This window comes from Podarcis pityusensis (genome assembly GCF_964106645.2).
Source record: "Podarcis pityusensis genome assembly, chromosome: 15".
NCBI lineage: Eukaryota > Metazoa > Chordata > Lepidosauria > Squamata > Lacertidae > Podarcis > Podarcis pityusensis.
The window spans coordinates 38,532,204-38,548,531 of record NC_138040.1 but is presented as its reverse complement, the minus strand read 5'-3'; the positions used below and the strand labels follow the sequence as shown (position 1 = coordinate 38,548,531).

At 45.8% G+C, this 16,328-nt stretch overlaps 1 protein-coding gene across 2 annotated transcripts; it reads left to right on the top strand.

Annotated features, from left to right (window-relative positions):
• The first annotated feature begins 266 nt into the window (after window positions 1-266).
• On the top strand, window positions 267-16,328 carry GOT1L1 (glutamic-oxaloacetic transaminase 1 like 1). 2 transcript variants are annotated; one of them, XM_080982518.1, is made up of 9 exons: window positions 267-484; window positions 3,142-3,323; window positions 3,596-3,722; window positions 5,453-5,565; window positions 8,037-8,129; window positions 9,691-9,841; window positions 12,140-12,305; window positions 13,699-13,841; window positions 16,083-16,328. In XM_080982518.1, exons 1-9 carry the CDS (start codon window positions 373-375, stop codon window positions 16,286-16,288), a joined length of 1,293 nt encoding a protein of 430 aa, XP_080838644.1. In that variant the 5' UTR covers window positions 267-372; the 3' UTR covers window positions 16,289-16,328. The 2 variants fall into 2 exon arrangements, with proteins under 2 accessions (XP_080838644.1, XP_080838645.1); XM_080982519.1 differs by having other exon boundaries at window positions 436-572.

Genomic DNA, 16,328 nt, shown 5'->3' with positions numbered 1-16,328 from the left:
TCCAGGCCATCCAATTGGATCTGAATGGGAAGCTGCAGCTTGCACAGCCCTAACTTTCACGCAATGACAAATAACTTTATACGGGGTTTTTCTTCCCCCTCTCCCCTTTGGTAGAGGAGAAGAGAGGGAGCACTCCCAGAGAATCATGCATGTTGGATTTCACCAAGTGGGCAATTTTCTATCCACATCCTTACCTTGGAATGTTTGAGTGCAAATGCACATGGTACCCCAGGAAACAATTGTCTTACAGTTCCATGAGACAGAGGGTCAATGTGGGTTCTTCTGGAGGACTTTAAGCAAGTATTTTGGCACCACTGTTTGAGCAGAAGAAGGTGCAAGTGAAAGCTTCATTTGTCTTAGCCAGGCTGGGCCATGGCGACTCTTTCGGTTTTCCTTGATGTTCCATTAGCCAAAGCAGCAGACGTTCCCTTGGATGCGTACAGAGCAGATCCTTCACCCGAAAAGGTGTGCCTTGGCCATGCAGGTAGATTTCCTAGCCAAGCCTAGCTCCTTCCAACAATAATCTGTTTCAATAGGGAAGGTTGCACAACTTAACTCCAATGTTGTCACAGGTGAGAAGAAACATTCAGTGACCATGGTGTTGTAGATGTGAGGCACATAAGGGAATCAACCTTTTGCTGCTCTTCTGAGGTTAATGGCTTACTGTTTCTTAGCCACCCAGACGACTGTGATTTTGAGAGGCAAAAACATAAGACATATAGAGACATTGCCCTAAGCACTTTCCAGAGGACAAGAGGACAGGCCCTTGCTCCCAAGCGGCTTCCAGTCTAAAATTATAATGGGACGGATAGTGTAGATGCAACCAAGGAAGGGGAGCAGAGGGAAGCAATATGTGGTTGTTAAAGTTTCATGTGTGTTTAGTTCATTCCAGTACTGCATGGGAAGTTGAGGGTTGAGCCAACAGAAAAGGTGGTGTCTGAGGAGGTCTTTGAGGGAAGCTAGCACCCACAGGAGTTCTGGGAGGGACTTCTGAGCATAAAGACAGAAAGTGCAGAGCCTTTCTATATTTTGATTTTATATCTGAACACCCCCTTTCCAGCAGGGAAGTTAGCTGAAAGCAGCTTTGAGTGATTAACGAAGGATTTTGTTGTTTAGTCGTTTAGTCGTGTCCGACTCTTCGTGACCAGAGCACGCCAGGCACTCCTGTCTTCCACTGCCTCCCGCAGTTTGATCAAACTCATGCTGGTAGCTTCGAGAACATCATCCAACCATCTCATCCTCTGTCGTCCCCTTCTCCTTGTGCCCTCCATCTTTCCCAACATCAGGGTCTTTTCCAGGGAGTCTTTTCTTCTCATGAGGTGGCCAAAGTATTGGAGCCTCAGCTTCAGGATCTGTCCTTCCAGTGAGCAGTCAGGGTTGATTTCCTTAAGAATGGATAGGTTTGATCTTCTTGCAGTCCATGGGACTCTCAAGAGTCTCCTCCAGCACCATAATTCAAAAGCATCAATTCTTCGGCGATCAGCCTTCTTTATGGTCCAGCTCTCACTTCCATACATCAATACTGGGAAAACCATAGCTTTTACTATACGGACCTTTGTTGGCAAGGTGATGTCTCTACTTTTTAAGATGCTGTCTAGGTTTGTCATTGCTTTTCTCCCAAGAAGCAGGCGTCTTTTAATTTCGTGATTGCTGTCACCATCTGCAGTGATCATGGAGCCCAAGAAAGTAAAATCTCTTACTGCCTCCATTTCTTCCCCTTCTATTTGCCAGGAGGTGATGGGACCAGTGGCCATGATCTTCGTTTTTTTGATGTTGAGCTTCAGACCATATTTTGTGCTCTCCTCTTTCACCCTCAATAAAAGGTTCTTTAATTCCTCCTCACTTTCTGCCATCAAGGTTGTGTCATCTGCATATCTGAGGTTGTTGATATTTCTTCCGGCAATCTTAATTCTGGCTTCGGATTCATTCAGCCCAGCCTTTCACATGATGAATTCTGCATATAAGTTAACGAAGGATTAACCAATATAAAGAACACCTCCTAATTCAGAATACACGCACACACACACCAAAGATGCAATAAGTACAATGAATGAACCAGAAGTATAATTCATATGCTAAACAAATCAAAACAATATCAGTTACATAAAAAATAAATCATATATGCCAGGAACATCAATCAGCCTGCAGCATAAAACAAAACAAAGAAACTCCACTAAGCAGGCCATTGCCATGTCTCACCCAGCGGGAATACACACATCTCCCACCTCTCACCTGGGGGGGCAGGTTTCACCAACAGATTCTCACCCTAAGGCAGAAACCAATTCTCTGAGTGCAGCCAACCAGCAGGCAGACTAACTCCACATAGTAACAGCTAAAGAACTCTGGATCTGGGTTCAAATCCCTACTCAGCCATGAAGTTCACCAGGTGCCCTTGGGCCAGTCCCTGCCTCTCAGCCTAACCTACTTTGCAGGGTTGTCGTGGGGTAAAGTGGGGAGGGGGAGAGAACCGTATATGCCATCTTGAGGTCCTTGGAGGAGAAGTGGGACCTAAATGAGTCAATAAACATAAGGGTGGTGGAGCTAGAGAAGTGAGGGGTCATGGGTCGGGATGCATTAGGATGTGAGATTGAAAGTGAGGGTGCGAGTTCATGGAGAGATTTGAAGATAATGACAGGGAGCTTTGTGCTAGATTCAGGAGCCAACCAGAATCCAGTGGCAGAGAACTGAAAAGTGATGCATGTCATCAGAAGGGCAAGTTGGGGGAGGTGAATCTATCAATATCAGTTCCTCTCAGTTTCTCATTTCCCCCGAACTTAAGTTCAGATTTCCACATTTTCGCACAACGCTGAGATTTTTGTATCGTTTCAGAAAGTATGAATTAGATAGGTTTCCCTTTAAATGCTAACTGGAGCAGATGTCATCCCCATCCCTAGTGATGAGAGAGGCACATAACTTTGGCAGCAGACACAAGCTGCAAAGACACAAGGTGATTAAGGAGAGAGAAAGAGAGGGCCATATTTTTTCAACCGTCAACAAGATCAAATAATTTGGAACCTCCAAAATCCCTTATGGATGCAGAACTGAAACTCAGCATGACCAAAGCGCATGGGTGTGCCCTCCTGTTTTTGCCTCTGAAATGTTGGTGGGTACAGCTTACATCAGCATTGCCCTTCTTCCCAGGCTGCCAGACAGATCTGGAGGAAGTTTGGATCCCACCAGTGGTAAAACGAATCCTGCTTCAAATTCCTGAGGACCCAACACTGAACCACGAATACCTCCCACAGCTCGGAATTTTGGAATTCACCCGAGCAGCCATGGAGCTAGCTATCGGCAAGGACAGCCACGCTCTCCTAGACAACAGGGTAACAGCTTTTATCAGCAATAGCAGCTAAATTAGATGTCAGCTCAGTGCTAATTAAGCCATTCTGTATGTAGATTAACTCTGTGCTTATCACTGTACCTTAGCTTCATTTATGTGGTCCTCCTGTCTAGAGATGTTGGAGAATTATGACAAAAACAGAACTAGGAGCTGCAGCTGAACACGGCAAATGCAGGGCAGAATGGAAGCAGATGCCTTCTTAAATCCCTAATATTGCCCCGTCTTGACTTACCCCAAACTTTCCTTTGTAAATAGGCATGTGGTGTTCAGACAAATGGTGGAACCGGAGCCTTGTGGATTGGAGCTGAATTTCTGCACCATTGGTACAAGCCCAGCTACTGCCCAGCTCCAGCAACTGTTTTGATCGCCGCACCCCACTTAGGTATATAAATTGTTGTTGTTTTCCCAGCACCACTTTGATGCCTAGCCCTACAGTTGAAGCTGCAAGCCCATGGGAAATGTTGCTGTGATTTAAAAAAGAATCCCAATCTGTAGCAGTGCCAGCAGTGCAGAAAACATAATCTAGAGGGCACACACACCATATGTTTAAAGTACTATGATACCACTTTTAAAACTTATTGCTTCCCCCGAAGAATTCTGAGAGCTGTTCCATACTACCCAACAATCTTGCTTTGAGCGAGACATCCCAGATTCACAGTAGCTGCCCCGGCTTCTGTTTGAAATCCTGGATTCCTCACCTCCTCATCCTCGTCCTCTGTGGCAGCCATGGCAGCTTCCACAACCTTCTCTGCCACTGCTGTACTCCCAGAAGCAGGAACAGCACACCTGGAAGAACACTTCTGAAAGTGGGCACATCAATTCCGGTGGGCAGGGAGAGGCCAAGTAGGCTAAACAATTGGAGCGAAGATCAGGTGGATGGGTGGGGGTGAGAAAGAGCATGGAGATTGGGCAGGGGCTGGGCAAAAGAGTGGTGAGATCAGGCAGGGAGGATATGGGAGGGGTGTTCTGCTTTGCCACCCCAAAATGTTGGATGGTATGTAGTTCAATAAGGGTGCTGAGAACAGGTAGGAGACCCCTGTTCAGAGCTTCAGAGTTTTGGACTGTATTGTGATAGTCAATCTCTCTTCTCAGGAAACTCAGGAAATTGTAACTCTCAAAGAGGAATAGGAGACTCCTAACAACTCTCAGCACCCTTAATGAATGGCAGCTCCCAGAATTCTTTGGGGGAAGCCATGACTGTTTAAAGTGGTATTATAATGCTTTGAATGCATGCTGTGCATATGGCCAGAGTCTTACAGCTTTGCGAGATGAGGAAGGAGCCGCACTGTCATCACATCCAAGCACCCACTGCAATTCAGTTAAGGGAGATTTAGCTCCTAAGTCAGGCCATTACAGCTGCCTCCAAATTTGAGATGATACTGGATATCATGTGGGCCTTGCTTAGGCTGCTGGACCCCACCAAACTCACTTGACAGTGGCAGCAGGAACACTCCAAGAAGTTGCCATTTTAATTTCCCACAATGCCCCGGGACACCCAAAACCATATCATTACAGGGCAGTGCAGGAAATGAATACAGAGAATTGCAGCCCAGCTGCCCTTGACATGAGGGCCCCTGGGCAGATGTCAATGTTGGTAAGCACTGGGCCCCTGGCAGTTGCCCTAGGAAGCTCCAAGCCAATGTATCTCATGTACATATGAAGCTGCTTTAGACTGTTAATCCATCTGTCCTGGTATTACCTACTCTCACAATATTGCAAAGTATTGGCCAAGACCTTTGAATGCCTGAGATGAATGACAAGTTGACCCTCCCAATATAATTTCACATGCAGAAGCTAACCAGACTGGCACCTGGATCCTACTTCAACACTGCCTGGCTTCACATCTGAGGGCAGTATGCTGCCAATTCTGCCTAATGATGGAGCCGTCCCTGACACTGAGTATATCTAAATGGACTCAGGCAGAGGTCTTTCCCAGCCCTTCTCCCTGACATCATTTAATTAGAGAATGAATCTTGGGCCATCTGCATTCAAGCATGTGCTCTACCACTGAACTCTGCCCCATTCCTCATGTGAGTGCATCCCTCATTTTCAACCAAAAAACAAAGCTGGCACAAAACAAAGCTCCCACAAGCTTCCCCCCTATCTTTTCAGACAATCTTGGTTGCATATTCCAAGTTGCTGGCTTTTCAGACATCCGTTCTTACCACTACTGGGATCCCATCAAATTGACTGTCGACACAGAAGGGTTCCTGGAGGAGCTGCAGGTAATGTCCTGAGAATAAAGGACTACTGTACTTGATCAGCCAGAGCTAGAGATGGCACCATGTACGGTTAACAGAGAACCAGGGCACCAATAGTACCAAATAGTATGGGAAACAGCCTTATTAGAAAAATTAACCAATAAACTGAAACTGACACGGGGACAAATGGAAGAAGACACCTTCACCCCAATATGGTTCCCTTTTATCACCTACACAGCCCAACAAGACAACGACAAGAATCCACCAACAGCATACAAATCAATATAGCTAACCTGATTCAAAAACACCCACCCACCCCACTCACACATGAAAACAAAGTTCACCACAGCCAATCACAAACAAAAAACCACACCCTAGGCCAACCCCAACCTCTCTCACCACCAAAGGAACACAAGCGAATACAGTGGACGCTCGGGTTGTGAACTTGATCTGTGTGGGAGGCACGTTTGCAACCCACACTGCCACGTCTGCGCACGTATGGGTTGCGATTCAGCACTTCTGCACATGCGCAAAGCGTGATTTAATGCTTCTGTGCATGCACGACTGCCAAAACCCAGAAGTAACCCGTTCCAGTACTTCTGTGTTTCGGCGCGTCTGTAACCCGAAAAAAATGCAACCTGAAGCATCTGTAACCCGAGGTATGACAGTAGTAAAGTAAAGAGAACCTGCACAAGTGATGCTGACACAAAACCCCACACATACATTAAGTAAAATAGAAACATCGCCACCCGACTCCACCCCCACCCACCATGGCCCCTTCCACCTCTTCCACCCTTTTCTTCCTAATGTAAAACTAATGTCTCAACAAATGAAACTGATTGGTAGAAAATGTAACTTGAAAAAAGAGACATTGCACATACTTTTATAAACCAATAAATCTTTAATAAAAAACACGTTAAACAAAACAAAACAAAACAAAACAAAACAAAACAAAACAAAACAAAACAAAACAAAACAAAACAAAACAAAACAAAACAGAGAACCAGAGCACCAGGCTGGAAAAGGTAACATATTACTGACTTTATCTTCCTTCTTGCAGCCTCTAATTCCTTGCACAGCACTACCTACTAGTCCTAGTATTCAAGCAGCTAAGATCACAGGTGCGGTAGCAAGAGCAGTGGTGGCTAACTCCCAGTTCAAGGGTCTGTTTCACCCCCTCACCCAAACAATTTTTTCTGGGGCCCAGCACTGGCAAAAAAAGTAGGCACAACACTGTCATGGTCAGAGCTCAGAGAGGCCTGATGGGATCCAAATCACCCCTTCCTCTCCTTATATTGGCCATTTAATTAGCACAGGTGTGGATAGGAACTGTTGGTATGCAGCCCCCGGAGGATGGGTCAAAGGTGAAAGTGGCCCTCAACCCGGAAAAGTTTAGCAAGCCTTGAGCTAGAATGTTGGGTTGGAAGGGAATGTGGGAAACTTAGGTAGAATTCTCTGCTCATTTATGAAGCTTGACTGGGTACCCACTGACAAGTAACTGTGTCCTAGCCTGGCCTACTTCACAGGGATGCTGTGTACACTCTGACCCCTGCAGAGGAAGGGCAGGATGCGAATGTAATTGATTAAATAAATACAACCTCCTTCCTGCAGCAGTGCCCACCCAGTTGTCAACAGAACACAGGAAGCTGTGTCATCTAGCCTAGTATTATCTACCTTGGCTGAGCCTCAGTCTGAAGTCTTCCTCATTGTCTGCCTCCTGATGCTGCTAAGAGATGCTCGGCCTTGAAAAAGGCCTACAGCTCAGTGAAGGAGGCAGCTGCCTTACACACAGAAGGTCCCAAGTTCAATCCCCAACATCTCCAGGTAAGGCTGGAAAAGACCCTTGGCTGAAATCATGGAAATCGGTTTCAAAGTAAGCATAGACCATACCAGTTATGACCATATCCACATCCACATCCATAGACCATATCCACATCCATAGACCATATCCACATGCCCTATTCCCCTGGGAAGACCCAGTTGTTATCACTGAATCACAGCAAACATCATTGTTCCCAGATGGAGGTTTGCTCTGACCTTGTGCCAAAAAGTGTTTTTTTTTCCTGGGAGGAAACGATGGGGCAGGAGGAAAACCTCTCAGACCCACACTTTCTAACCTCAGGGCAAATGCAAGTCTAGATGAGCCCCAAGATGAGTATAAAGCAGCCTCCTTTGTTCCTTTGCAACACGGGACCTCTTGTAAGCAACACATGTATTCTGACACTGAGCTATAGTGTCGTGCCCCTCACACTCATGTGCTCGATACAAACCATCACTCCTGTTCTGCGTCCCTAGCATTTTGTAATCAGAAGTGCACTGCTTCTGAATGTGAAAGTTTTATACTTAGGAATGATAGCAACAGCCATTGATAAACCATAACATTTGCTTCAGGCAATCCCAATTTTCTTCCCAGACTTCTCCCCCACCCAACGTCTATGACCCCCAGTGTTTCCAATCAACATAAGGTGTTGACTGAAGGATTGGTTTGCTTTCAGGACGCACCAGAAGGCTCCATCGTGTTCCTGCATGCTCCTGAGGAAACTGGCCTGACACCCAAGCAGTGGGAAGAAGTTGCAGCAGTGATGGAGGTAAATATAGGAATCTACTAGAGAGGCCAATGACTGGACAGACCAGGAATATGGAACCTGCATGTTCCTAACTCCTAATGTTCTTGGAGTCAAACCACTTTAAACAGGCATGGCTTCCCCCAGAGAATCCTGGGAAATGTAGCTTGTTAAGAGTGCTGAGAGCTGTTAAGAGACCGCTGTTCTTCTCAAAGAGCTACCATTCTCACAATTCTCTGGGAAGAGGGATCGATTGTTAAACCACTCTGGGAACAGTAGATCCATTAATGGAATAGAGGTCTCCTAACGACTCTCAGCAGCTTAACAAAGTAAAGTTGGCAGAATTATTTGGTGGTGGAGAGGGTGCTGTGACTGTTCAAAGTGGTATGATCAGGCACAAGCAAACTCGGCCCTCCAGATGTTTTGGGACTACAACTTCCACCATCCCTGACCACTGGTCCTGTTAGCTAGGGATGATGGGAGTTGTAGTCCCAAAACATCTGGAGGGCTGGAGTTTGCCTATGCCTGAGTATGATGCTGCTTTAAAAGCATAGGACATATGGGGCCCGTCTGATAGTGGGAAAATGGAAATTTGTTGGGAAAAGGGGCATGGTATGAAGTGGAGTGGTTAGAATCCTGAGGAGAAGCACTTGATACCCAGTTTGCTTCAGGTCCCACTTGTGAAATAATAATGATGATGATGATGATGATGATGATGATGATGATGATGTTTTATTTATATCCCGCCCTCCCCAGCCAAAGCCAGGCTCAGAGCAAAAAGATAATGTGCAAGTATATCCCATGCTTCACTGCAAATAATTATGCCATCCCCACTTCCAAGAAGTGAGATGTTTTAGGGCAGAACTTTAGGGTTTTTCTTTTTCTTTTGATGAGTGGACACTTAAGAGACTTCAGCTCTGTTTGTAACACTGGCTTGATTTACAAATTTACAAGCAAATCACAGCGAAGGCAAAACAGGCCCTCCTCCAGCAGGCTGCACATTCACCAGAGACTACATCCCAAAATCTTTCCCTTTCCCTTCCATTAAAAAAACCTCTGCTGCCTGCCTGTTTTCTGAGATCCCACCTTGCAGGTGAATTGTGCATTTGGGAAATAACATCAGGTCATTAGGGAGAACATTAAGCTTCCTTAGTCAAGTCCTAGACACTCATCAGAAGGCACTTTTAAGCAGCCTTGTAAATCAGACCATAAAAGTCAATAGCCTGTCCAAAAGAACAAAACCAAACCTCTATTCTGCTGGAGCTCCAGTCCTCTTACAGCAGCCGGCTATATTTTTGTGCTAGACATGGAGAATGGGGCTTCCCTGCTATGATAGCAAATTTGCTTTGTATGCTGGGCTACAGAGAAGGAACAGAGTGCTCCATCCATCCTCCTTTAGCTCGCTCACTCACTTCTATGGAATTCCGTTTACTCACCCAACAGCAATTCCTTGTCACGATTGCCAGGCTAGTGTTTCAATGCAAAGCTGTTTTTAGGTAAACCCATGGCTATCGTTCACAATAATGTCAGCCAAATTCACAATGCATCTGTTTCTTCTCTCTTCCCACCTCTTTTGGGTCCTTAGAAAAAGCACCTCTTCCCCTTTTTCGACATCGCAGCTCAAGGACTGGCCTCAGGAAACTTGGACAAGGATGCCTGGGCAGTGCGGCATTTTGTAGCAAAGGGATTTGAGCTTCTGTGTGCCCAGTCTTTTTCCAAAATGTTTGGCCTATACGGTAGGACTCTAATGGTCACACTAAGTGGGTCCTAGGCAGACTAAGCATCTTGGGGGAGGGCAGTAGAATCACAAGAAACCCCTTTCACGTTGAAGAGCAAAAGCATGCATAAGAGGATTGTGGGATCATCCCAGGTAACGTCGTCCCCTATCACCGTATCAGGAACCTGTGTTACATTGCTGCCAAATCCATTTCTGCTGTGTGCTTTGATGATGATGATGATGATAATGATAATTTATTATTTATACCCCACCCATCTGGCCGGGCCTCCCCAGCCACTCTGGGCGGCTTCCAACAAAATATTAAAATACAGTTATGCATCAAACATTAAAAGCTTCCCTAAACAGGGCTGCCTTCAGATGTCTTCTAAAAGTCTGGTAGTTGTTGCTCTCTTTGACATCTGGTGGGAGGGCATTCCACAGGGCAGGTGCCACTACTGAGAAGGCCCTCTGCCTGGTTCCCTGTATCTTCGCTTCTCGCAGTGAGGAAACCGCCAGAAGGCCCTCAGCAATGGACCTCAGTGTCCGGGCAGAACGATGGCGGTTGAGATGCTCCTTCAGATATACTGGACCTTTCCCTTCCATTGATGGCATGATGCAGGCCTAGGCAGCACAGCTCTGCAGCCCCCTCGCATATGCTCTCGGTGCGTAAGTCTGGTTTTTGGTTTTTTTGTCACTTGCATTTAAAACCTACCCGTCATCATGGGGACCCAGGAGTTGTAAGAAAAAGCAGGTGTCACATACAGTGGTACCTCGGGTTAAGAGCTTAATTAGTTCTGGAGGTCTATTCTTAACCTGAAACTGTGCTTAACCTGAAGCACCACTTTAGCTAATGGGGCCTCCTGCTGCTGCCGCACCACCAGAGCACGATTTCTGTTTTCATCCTGAAGCAAAGTTCTTAACCCGAGGTAATATTTCTGGGTTAGCGGAGTCTGTAACCTGAAGTGTATGTAACCTGAAGCGTATGCAACCCGAGGTACCATTGTAGTTGGGAAGGCTGCCTGGAAGTCCATGACTGCTCTGAAAAGATATCATACCTATATTTAAACACTAGAGGTCCTCAAAGACAAGAAAAAGGAGTTCAGAAATTAGTGAATAACATGAGTGCACTCACTCTGAGTTATTCTCTTTAGCTTGCTACATCAGTGCCCAGTTTATATCACATTTATGCTTGTGATGACTTTATGGAGTGGTTTAAAAATCCACTCCTATTGTGTGCCATCCAAAAGCGCTTCCAAAATTGGATTGAATGGCAGGGGTAAAAACTGACTGATGCTCTTCAGGAACTAATCACATAGGAGAAGAGCCGTAGCTCAGTGGGAGGGCATTTGCTTTGCATGCAGAAGGTTCCAGGTTCAATCCCCAGCATTCCCAATTTGGGCTAGGAATGTCCCCCACCTGAAGCACTGGGGAGTCACTGAGAGTGTAGATTTCGGTTTATTAAATCCCACCACAAAAAGGCCCAAAGTGATTTTACGACCAGTATAAAAATCCAATGATAAAAATGCACAAGCATATTAAAAAAAATCATCATAATGCAGACTTCCAATCACTGGTCCTGCCCAGTCCCCAGTAAATGAAAACCCTGCCTGCCATAAGTGGACCTCTCTGGGGAAAGCCTTTCATATATATTGAGCTATTATAGAAAAGGTATGTTCTCTCATTGCCACCCTCTGAATGTCCTTCATGTTAAGTTGTGGGTGAACATATCAGACGACACAGCGATTCTTCAGCAGCTCTTGTTTATTCAGAGACCAGAACAGAACTGAACTGAAGGGCTCAGTCAGCCTGCTTATATAGAGCTCCAATACAACGTTACTGTAGCAACTTTCTAAAACTATCCAATCACTGAACGTCACTTTTGATCCTTCATTTGCATAACTATCTACAGTATCCCCCTGCTGGCCCAGGGTGAAAACTTCAGAACATAACACTTCAGAGGTGGCATACAGAGAAGGGGCTCAGGTGACGATCTCAGGGTCTGGGCAGGTTCATATGGTGAAAGTGTAGACGACCGCATGCCTGATGGTCCTGAGTGGACTGACTCAATGTAAGGCATGTTCCTATATTCCTTTGAAGGCTTGGGTGGGTTGTCCTCTGGACTGGCAGCCTCAGGGATACTCCCTGCAACTCCCACCAGCCCCAGCAATTTCTGAATTTGGTGGAGGAATAGGAAGTGTAGTCTGAAGCTGTTCTATGTGGGGAGAGCTGGCTGCGTACGCATGTAATTGATTCGTATACAATTGATTTGGCAACGCCATCTTCAACATGTCCTGTTCCCTTTTGCTATTTCATGCAGAGGAGCGAGTTGGAAATCTCATTGTGGTGACGAAAAACAACCAGACACTGATCAGAATCCAATCCCAGCTGTCCAAGCAAATATGCATGACGTGGTTTAGCCCCACCAGCTTGGGGGCAAGGGTCATTGCAATGGTGCTGACCAGCCCTGCACTGCTGTACGAGTGGTAAGAAGGAAGGCAGGTAACTCCGCGGTCGGGGCTTGTATTGGACAAAAAAAAAATTGTCTGCTGCTGTTTTGTGAATATTTTGATGCCCCTGTAATGAAGGTATTTCCCAAAATATTTTTGCACAATTGCTGTGAGTGGGAAAAGGCAACAGGAAAGAGGGAGATCAGCAACCGAGGCAAGGGTTGAATAAATACAGTATTTTTCACTCTATAAGATGCACCAGACCACAAGACGCACCTAGTTTTTGGAGGAGGAAAACAAGAAAAAAAATATTCTGAATCTCAGAAACCAGAACAGCAAGAGGGATCGCTGCGCAGTGAAAGCAGCAATCCCTCTTGCTGTTCTGGCTTCTGGGATAGCTGTGCAGCCTGCATTCACTCCATAAGATGCACACACATTTCCCCTTACTTTTTAGGAGGGAAACAGTGAGTCTTATAGAATAGAAAATACGGTATTCTGCAGGCACCAGTGCTATAATAGCATTCGATGCAGGAGTGAGGAACCTGCAGCCCTCTGGACTCCATTTCCCACCAGTCCCAGCTAGTGTGGCTGCAAGTGGTGCCAACTTTTATCACCCTGTTTATTTGCCTGGACATTTAAAATGTTGGCTATGCTGTTGGTTTGCTCTGTTGTGTTAACTGTTTCATGAACTGTTTCATTGATTGTTTTGTTCTTGTTGCATTATTGTATTTTGTCTTGGTATGGTTGGTTCAGTCATGCCTGTAATATTCTGCCCTGGTGCCCTTAAGGATGAAGGGATGATCAGGAACATTTAAAAGCACTCAGAGATCTCATATACAGATTATATCATTAGTATCAAAAATTAGGGTTGTCCACTTGTCAAAAGAAATCAGGAATGATTAATTTATGGGTGGTTGACTGGTTCATTCATCCTCTCTTTAAATCTGCATAGATGCCTATATATAAGACCTGCTGCTAAAGCAAAAAAGCTTCTTTCTTTTTTAGAGGATTCGTGGACATGTCACAGCAGGTACTACTGTGAAAGGAGAAATGCCTCATTCTTAAAATCTATAGATGTCTAGACCCAGGGATTGGTTTGATTCTGGTTTGATATCATAATTTGTATGGATTGCTCAAACCACAGTTTCGTTTTGATATCCATACCAAGAAACTGTGGTACCAAGAAACTGTGGTATGGATATCAAAACGAAACTGTGGTTTAACTGAACATTGAATTAAAGCATGAAAGCGAAGGGAGGAAAGAAATAATGTGGGAGTATGTGAACACATGACTCATTCCTAGTTCAACAAACTTTAGTTCGTTGGGCTGTAATCATTATGTCTGAACCAGACTTCGAAGCCGTTTTGAGGAGAGAGCGGGGGGGGGGGAGGGGATCTCATGCCATATCTTTTCTATCCCTGTCCTCAGGAAACAGAGTCTGTTGAAACTAGTAAAGAGAATTATGCTGATTAGAGAAAAACTGAAGGAAAAGCTGCGTATCCTGGGGACACCGGGTTCCTGGGAACATATCACAGCCCAATCAGGAGTCAATAGCTTTGTCGGGCTCCTCCGTATGTATCCAATAAGCCTATTCTCTTGCCAGTGGAAGCTGGTCCATTAGGGCAAATGGGGCACTGATCCATCACTTTGGTCTGCCTTAAGTCAGCCCCCACCTGACTGCCTTCTTACTTAAAACCAGTCCAGAGGCTGGAAGGAGCAGCTATCTGCTTCCTCCTCCTCTGACTCAGTGTTGGCCTTGTAGAACTCAGCAGAGAGGAGGATTTGTATGGACAAATCTAGAATTAGTTGGCTCTGCCTGTCATTGACTTTTGCTCTGCCTACTGTTCACCTCCCTGCCTTCCTCCCTACAAGTCCCAAAGGGCACCAGCCACCATTGTCTGTTGCTGAGCCCAAGACAGGTCTGCATTTGGACTGTGCCCTTCCTAAACACTAGGCTCAAACCTTACCAGGCGTATGTACGGGTATCTCTCTTTGCTCCCTGCTTCGCCATGGTGAGTTGCCATTGATCTGGATGCATGGTAGAGGAACCACAGGACTGCTTCACTGTGTTTTCGGCGTGGTCTGTTCACCTGGAAGTAACTTCCATCTCACATCTCTAAACTGCCCTTAAGAGATAGAACTCAATGTTGCAGAGTGGAAATCACAGCCTCTGCACTGTTTTCTATATGCTTTTTAAAAGGTGGAAGTTGGAGGTGCAACAAACCATTGCAGCATGAAGTGCTTTTGTTCAGGGTTCCAGTCTCTCCTATTTGTTCCCCTTCCCGTGGTTTTCTGTTTTGTTCCCCAGCAGTGAGTCATAATTCTGTAGCCACTGAGCACACTCATTAAGCTGTTTCCCAGTCCCCCCGGCTACTCTATTCCCATCCACTGCCCCACCTGTCTCCCAGATCATTCCCTATTCCTCCTACTCTCTTGGTCACTCCCCTTTCTGTTCAGCTGCTCAGATGCCAGTCTGCAAACCAAAACAAATTTGGTCCCCATCCCTAGCAGAACATCAGTTAAGGTGATTGTGCATGTCAGTGGGAACCCTGAGTGCACCAGATTCCTACTGAGATTGAGAGTCTATACACATGTGACTTCCTGGCTCACATACCACTCACAGGGCAGAGCCACCAGAAGGTGGAGGTGAAGACTCCACACCTGCCTATAAGAGATCTTGGGATGGGGGCCCATGATCTCACTTCCATCTCTAATTTTTGTTTATGTTCAAGGGATGGAATCAGAGGTTACAAGTAATTTTTTGGGGGGGGGGAATCATCCCCCAGACCTGCAGATTTCACCCCGAAAACATGTATTGAGGTGTAAAGGTAAAGGTAAAGGTACCCCTGCCTGTACGGGCCAGTCGTGTCCGACTCTAGGGTTGTGCGCTCATCTCACTTAAGAGGCCGGGAGCCAGCGCTGTCCGCAGACACTTCCGGGTCACGTGGCCAGCGTGACGAAGCTGCTCTGGCGAGCCAGCACCAGCGCAGCACACGGAAACGCCGTTTACCTTCCCGCTATAAAGCAGTACCTATTTATCTACTTGCACTTAGGGGTGCTTTCGAACTGCTAGGTGGGCAGGAGCTGGGACCGAAAGACGGGAGCTCACCCCGCTGCGGGGATTTGAACCGCCGACCATACGATTGGCAAGTCCTAGGCGCTGAGGTTTTACCCACAGCGCCACCCGCGTCCCGTATTGAGGTGTACAGATCCCCAAATCTTTGTTGGATTGAGGTGGATGCTTTTAATATGCTAGTCATGCTTCGAAATGTTTCCATTCTAAACAAAATGTGGCTTCACAAAGTCACGATTCATGAATGATTACAAAAGCTTTGGATTCCGCACTAATTAAATTTCCCAATTAGCTAGCTGTATTAGAGTTAAATAAGAAATTGAAACGTCCACTTCATTCAAACTGGGCATGGAAATGAAGCAAGTTCTCCAGTTCAGAGATGATCTGAATGAACAGGCAGAATCAGGAGAATGGCAGGACCATTTTAAAAAATAAAATAAGTTGCATTAATGGTTTTATTGTTTCTGTGTCTGCTGCCTGGAATCCTTTGGGAGGAAGGGTGAGATATAACTTTGTAATCATCATCATCATCCATTACACTGGGGATGGGAAATTCTCGAAGCTGCAGATCTGTATTACGTCAGCCATTCAAGCTAAGTAAACGTGAGCATTATTTGTATGCATGCTTCATTTGCACCCTGTGTGTTTCGTAATTCTTTTGAGGTTGTTTGCATTGATGAGCCTTTTGATCGTAGCTGGTTTTATGCCCAGGCCAATACTGTTACTTATTTCCTGCCAGCTTCCCAAGTGGATTTCCTGGCGCAGCACAAACATATCTACCTCCTCGCAAACAAGCAGATCAACATCTGCAGCATTAATTCAAAGAACCTGGATTATGTTGCACGGAGCATCCATGAAGCAATTGTGACCACGATCCCTCAAATCCAAAGTGAGCTCATGGAGAGTTCGAGTGAGAGCCATGAACCTTCAAGAGAGTCCACCTGAATGATTTTTTAACAGGTGCAATAAAACTTTGTTTTGCAAA

Excerpts from the sequence above, each read along its gene's own strand:
- GOT1L1 (XM_080982518.1), top strand. The coding sequence starts at position 373 with ATGGCGACTCTTTCGGTTTTCCTTGATGTTCCATTAGCCAAAGCAGCA. Across the intron at positions 8,130-9,690 it reads AAGTTGCAGCAGTGATGGAG|AAAAAGCACCTCTTCCCCTT; the intron begins GTAAATATAGGA and ends TTGGGTCCTTAG. Across the intron at positions 12,306-13,698 it reads CCTGCACTGCTGTACGAGTG|GAAACAGAGTCTGTTGAAAC; the intron begins GTAAGAAGGAAG and ends CCCTGTCCTCAG.